Source organism: Phytophthora sojae (genome assembly GCF_000149755.1).
Source record: "Phytophthora sojae unplaced genomic scaffold PHYSOscaffold_13, whole genome shotgun sequence".
NCBI classification, from domain to species: domain Eukaryota; phylum Oomycota; class Peronosporomycetes; order Peronosporales; family Peronosporaceae; genus Phytophthora; species Phytophthora sojae.
Genome location: NW_009258127.1, coordinates 1,215,548 through 1,222,025, shown reverse-complemented (window position 1 = coordinate 1,222,025; position 6,478 = coordinate 1,215,548). Strand labels below are relative to the sequence as shown.

The 6,478-nt window shown below is 53.5% G+C and overlaps 2 protein-coding genes across 2 annotated transcripts; both read right to left on the bottom strand.

Annotated features, from left to right (window-relative positions):
* Window positions 1-1,256: 1,256 nt before the first annotated feature.
* On the bottom strand, window positions 1,257-2,171 carry PHYSODRAFT_530599 (hypothetical protein; the record flags this gene model as incomplete). Its single annotated transcript, XM_009539472.1, has 1 exon — window positions 1,257-2,171. A coding segment is annotated over one exon (915 nt), but the record flags the coding sequence as incomplete, so codon positions are not given.
* A 3,030-nt stretch (window positions 2,172-5,201) lies between these two features.
* On the bottom strand, window positions 5,202-5,702 carry PHYSODRAFT_530165 (hypothetical protein; the record flags this gene model as incomplete). Its single annotated transcript, XM_009539471.1, has 2 exons — window positions 5,202-5,394; window positions 5,434-5,702. The coding sequence occupies 2 exons, from the start codon at window positions 5,700-5,702 to the stop codon at window positions 5,202-5,204; spliced, it is 462 nt and encodes a 153-aa protein (XP_009537766.1).
* Between the last annotated feature and the right edge of the window lie 776 nt (window positions 5,703-6,478).

Genomic DNA, 6,478 nt, shown 5'->3' with positions numbered 1-6,478 from the left:
AGAATTCCTCCATCGGACACTTGCCCATCTCGTGTAGTTCACCACATCCACGGCACACAAACAGGCAGCGATCCGCCGGATGACCTCTCTTGCCGCACTTCTCGCACGTCAAACGTCTCCAACAATCGAGATCGGTGTGTTTCCGCGATCCACAATGTGAGCAGCGGTTTGATCGCTCCGATCCGTCAGGTGAAGATCGCGATCGTGGATCCGATCGAGGTGGGTCATGGTTGATCTGCGCCTGGTTGATTCGATCCGGCTTCGTCGCGTCGCCCCCAGCGTTACGGGACTTGTCCTCGGTCGACGCTAGGTAAACGCGACGTAGATCACCCTCCGAGTCCGATCCGTCTGATCCCGTGTCCGATCCAGACTCCTGGCTCGCGATCTGCGCTGCACGCACTGCCCGCTTGGTTGCAGCAGCTGGTGCTGAGGTCGGAACCTTCTGACGATACTTCGATCCAAAGGCGGATCGCTTCTGTCTGCTCATCGCGCGCTCTCGAGCGCGTAGGACTTCCTCCAGATCTTCTGCGTCCGCAAGCCGGAGTACGATCGGCCAGTTCCGGATCGCCCAGCGTCTCGATAAAGTGTTCGACATGTTCTCGGCGGGCCTTGGAATCTCCGTCCTTGATCTTCAATCTCGCACGCAGAGCCGCCACATTCAGTCGATAGAGGTACTCCAACGGCGATTCATCTGATCTCTTGCGAGAATGGTAATACTGCCAAGCGACCGATACTCCCAGGCCACAATACTGGATCTGGAAACTCCGGAGTAGATCGCTCCACTTGATCCGCGTCGATCGGCCCAGCTGGTGGTACCAGTTCTTCGCCGGGCCCGTCAGTAGATCAGCAAAGGTCAGGCACTTCTCTTCGTCCGTAGTCTGATTTCGCAGGAACGCCGACTTTACCTTGCTGATCCACGATCGGCCGCGGTCTTCGTCCTGATCCTTGCCATTGAACTCCTTAAGATCGGACATCGCCGAAATCCGCCCACGCTGGATCAATGAGGACCCAGTGGATCCTGAGGCAGCGGTGGCCACCGCAGCAGGGGCTGAACTCGGTAGATCAATGTCGTCCGGATTGTATTCCTACTGAGAGAGATCTTGATCCGGCGATCCGGCTGATTCCATCTCCACGTCCCGCGAAGACTCCAGTTTGCCAGTCGACTCATCTGATCCGGTAGTACTGGTGGTCCGATCGGTCGACTTGGGTTTCTGCTTCCGAGGTCCTGATCGCATGCGTTCCTGACGTTGACTCCGTCATCGTGCGTCCAACATCGCAGATCCTGAAGGGCCGAGGGACATCCGTTGAGGTTCAGACGACGTATCCGATACGTATTCCGCTGCGGAGACATAAGGAGACGACGATCGGTACCCAGTGGACTCCATCCGCGGCGACGACGCGGGAGCTGGCGACACTAGATCTGGCACCTTCGGGTCCGGACTGTCCGCGATCACGTCGACCAAAGGTCTCAACTTGTCGACCAATGTCTGGATCGCTGTCTGGATCACATCGAGATCCTGATCGAAAAGATCATTCGCTTCAAAGGCGCCAGCCACGAAGCCGGCTTCCTTCAACAGTCCGAGCAGGTTCTTCACCGCCATCAGCTTGTTGTCCGCCACTCGGGGGGCCGAGATCGGGCCCTTCGGGTCGTCGATCTGCTCTGGCCGCAAGATCACCATGACGGGATCTTGACGCAAGAAGTCTCGCAGTTCCTTCAAGTGATACTGACGATCCAGGTCAGCCTCGGACCAGTCGAGCGCCGACGGTCTGGGATTTTCGTCGTCCAGGCCTGGCGCTCTCAGCTTCTTCCTCACAATCTGGTCCTTGTCCGCGATCGCGTCCAGGTAGTCCGGATCGAGCCTGATCGGCGAGTCGGCGAACGCGTATCGGTCTGATCCCGCCTTAGTTTGTTTTGTTAGTGAATCTCGGTTCGCACCAAGATCCACCGGGGTCCCCGAAGGGACCTGTGGAGGATGTTGAGGTTTGTCTTCTAGATCTGTCTCCAGATCGCCCTCGATTCCGTCGACAGAAGTCCTCCGAGCACTCTGTCGATCCGCGGATCTCGTTTTGTTCAGCAGCGTCTTCGTTGATCCGATATCCGACGACGCCTCTTCCCCTGGTTCTTTCTTCACTTGCGCATCTTCTACGGACTCACGGTGAAATCCCTGGTTCGAATCCGGGCACGCACACCATTGTGGTGTAGCGGGATCGGCCAAAATCTGGTTAAGGCCTGATCGAGCTTCCCACCAGCGCCCAGACACCGACTAACGGAGGGGGGTCCCCCAACGATCCGTGATCGGCTGAACTTGTTCTCACCTTGTGTACCCGTCGGCGGGCTGGATATGCTCTCTCGGGGCTCCGAAGATGCAGAACTTGGTGAAGATCGAGTGTCTTGGCGTGACGCGGGGATAGTTTGTGGGGCAGCGCGGTAGTCTTCGCTCTGCGTCCGAGTATACGCTCCGATCGAGGGTTGTTCGCTCCGATCGGTCGGCCTGGAGTTGATCCAAGGCCTGTAGTCGCTTTTCCGGGTGTGTTCCTTCCTTTCCTGAGTTGCTTGCCGCTTCCTATAGCGGGATCGAGGTTGATCGAGAGGAGAAACGATCGCCGGTCAAGCACTAATATCCGGTCGATCGAGGACTTGCACACAAGAGATAGATCACTAGAGTAGGTCAAGCTGGCCAATGAATTAATCCAGTCTTAACCGTACCGCTAGTTCACTACCCAAAGTGTCGACCCTGCCGAGGCCAATGTAGTTCCTGGGACTTGGTGACTTGAGGGGACTTGTGCTCTTCGGTGCAATTTCTGCTCGAGAGCGACTTGCCGGGGCTTGGTGGTCTTGGATCACGCGTGGGGTCAAATCTGTTCTCCACAACGCAAGTCGATCGAGGCCAATATGCTCTTCCTCCTCGAGATTCCAGACCACTTGCGCTCCACGGTGCAAATTCGACTCTGATTTATGTTTAGCTGGTCTCTCCCTAATGCTACCATCTTGCTTACCCTCCTACAACCACACGATTACTGGATTCTTGCCCCGACTTCGTCCTTCATGTGCGTCCCATCCTGGTCGATCCACGATCGGCCCCGATCGGCGATCGACTCCGATCGGCCCTGATCGGCGATCGACGATCGACTCCCGTCGGCCCTGATCGGCGATCGACCCCGATCGGCGACCCACGATCGGCTCCCGATCCACGATCGACCTCGATCGGCGATCGGCGATCCACTCCCGATCGATGACTTATGCCGGTTGCCATGCGCCGCCGATCTATCACCTTCTGTCCTCGGCCATCTCAGATCCGCGGGTTCTGTCGTCGATCTGGACTTGGGTCAGCCACGAATCACGCCGCGGTTCGGGCACGATCACCCACAATCCGGCTTGCCACATGTCCTGCCTTACGCGCCGGCGTCATCGGACCACCTGAGGTCTCCCGAAGAACTCCTTCCGATCCGTAGATCCTTGCTGCCAGTCTCTCGATCGCCGATCTCCCACGCCTCCAGTCGATCGGCCCAGCCGCCTTTCTCGGAGAACAATTCTTATTCAGCACTTCTCCACACCTACCCAAGACAAGCCCATGCCGAGACTTGCAGGCATGCACCAAAAGGTATGGGTCTGTGAGCGTCTAATACACGAGCGGCGCTATGGTCACATTACTGGTTATGATAATGCGCGGTCCACCTCCCGCTAATTTTCAGAAATTTGCATTAGGTTGAAGCGCTAAAATGTGGTGCTCATGTTGCACTTTCAAACGTAAAACCACGCGTGACACCCAATCGAGGCGCGAACGCGTTCGCGCGCGAGAATCGACCTACCACGCACGAAATCCGCAAAGCAATTTGATTGGCCGAAACCAAGTCGGCGGGATCTCGAAAGGTCGCCACGGCCGTATGGCTTGAAACGGCACTTTCCCCCGAGGTTTTTCTTATCCCTGCAAAATTGGGATAACGGTCGCCGGTGGGTTAAGCTGTCCAGAATCAGTAGTTTGCATCCGTCGACTGACGGCTTCCAAACCTATAGTGAAACCAAGTCAAATTAGTAAATGTCAACACACGTAGCATACCAAAACACGTACCCGTTCGATCCAGTCCAGCATGACCGTGGCGTCGCAGTACGCGTTCGTCTGCACGGTATGCTCGACGGACGCCGCTCCAAAAGCAGGGTTGAACACCTCTTGGGATACGGGTCCGCCGGGCACACCTGCAAAAACAACAAACGGAGGCAGCTCCTCGCCCGTGGCCGACGCAGCAAGGAACACGGACACTCGGAAGCCGTTTATCGCGCTTCCTACCGGTACGTTCAAAATGTTAGCAAAGCGTCATAACGTACTGAAAATGACATCCTTACCTTGCACGACGTCGACCGTTTGAGCGCCCACAAAGTCAACCGTCCGGTGGAGTGAAGCGCTGCGGCTACGGCTTCTGTGAAGCCACAATACGAACGTAATTATGCCATACGAGTACACCTCTCTCAACTTCGTGCTCAACGTTGCCTTATCTCTTCGATGAGTTCGTCCACTGTGTCTGCTCACTAAGTACGGCCCAACACCACTAAGTTCGTTTCCATCCACTGTCCAACAAATTCGTACTACATATGAATTTGCATACTAAGTATTTCTATATAATGAAGCATTTCCTAGTCCTCTTCACTTTGAAGGAGTCGTATTAGAAGTTACTTGTCTCTGTTACGCTAAACTTTCCTGAGCTTATCTTAAAAAATATTCACTCAGATCACCAGACATTTGTTGAGGGGTTCTGTGGTACTATTGGCTCAATGTTCTCTGAAATTTATTTCAGAGTTAAGGGACGATTGGAATCATTCACTGACCTGATTAATGGCTTAGCGCATTCCTGACCAAGTCGATCCATCAACTTTCATCGATAAACGAGGTTTGTTTTTTACAAATATCATGCCAAACTGCAGTACAGTGGAGTAAAAGAATACACATACCCCGCGTAAGGTGATATTTTAGGTGAATGTTACCTGTGGCGGCAGGTTGTGTGGAGCACCCCCAAATAGCTACATTCGAGCGAGCTAAGTCGAAAATTTGCGTTTGCCGATCAGAATTTAACGATAGAAAAAATAGATTACCGAGGTGGCTGCCTCTACTGTACAGTAATGTGCGTCAATAGGGACCTCTGATATGAATAGGAGTGTAAAGGCTATTAAGGCGAACAAGTGGAAAAAGAAATAACAATGTATTGATTTAGTCAAGAATAAATGACACACTGCTTTTACTAATGAGCGTGGAGTGCAACCAGCACTTCTGAATCGTAGAAGCTGACACATTATCCCACGCAGACTCGCACCACTTCATGGCAGTTAGTAAGTCGACTGTATGTCTAGGGATGCCCAACTTCTTGGCTAGCACCGTAGCATAGAAGACGATCATTGCACCGCTGAGGCAAATGCCCTCCGCCTCTGCAAGCATGATGAACTCGACGATGTTTTGATCGATCTGTAGCTGGAATGGAGACGGCTTGTTCTTGAGCTGAGCACTTTCGTGAGGCTGGCGCAACAGCGCGATACGCCCCGAGATGATGCGGCCGATGGTGGCTTTCCCAGGGGGCCTTTGCGGACCGAACTCGACTTTGGCCCAAAGGGCCAGGTCTTCATACTTGACAGCGGGGGAGCTCTCAGCCTTCTTGATCAGAAGCAGCTTCTGCTGCTGGGTGAGGCGAGTTCTAGTCTTGGAGGAGGAGCTCATGAGGTGGGTGGATGGGTAGGGCGCTGGTGTTGTGGCAGATTCCGTTGTGCTTGGAGGAGGGAAGGAGTTATGTTCGCGCCCGAATTCAAATGGTAACTTCAATCACTGATTGGCTAGATCTGACCTCACTAGCCAATCACGTAGTCGCGCTCGTTGCGAAACCAGCCAATAGCGCCAGGATCCTGTCGAAAGTTAACTTAAATCAATGTTAGTTGTGTTCTTGACTGACAGCTGTATATAATGTATGTAAGGATATTAGTCGCACATTACTGTAAACATCAATCGTGCAGAGTCATTTGATAGATAATGTATGACTTCAGCTATAAAAGCACTCATTGTTCTCTCATTGACCACTAAACCAAGCAACAGGCTTAGTCCAATCTACCTGCAACATGGAGATGCCGCTACACGCGATTAATACAAATGCAGCAGGTCCCTACCGTACTAACTAACTAGTTATAACACTCGATCCGTAAGTCCAACACTGCGTACTAACCGGCTGGCTATCAGATACGACACTGAACGTGCCGTAGCTACCGGTGCGGCTGATCAGTGGTGGTGTTGGTCAGGAGCAGCCCGTGATCTCACGCATTGAAATACACGTCAATGGTGCGGACAAGCGCAAATATAAATGCAGTAGCTACGAGAATAAATGTGTGACCGCCAGCGACACTGTGCAAATTGCCGCAGTTTTTTACCCGCCGCAGTGGTTGACGGGGAGGCAGACTGTCCAGCGGACAAGTCGCTCTGGACACGCCACTGACGCCGGACACGTA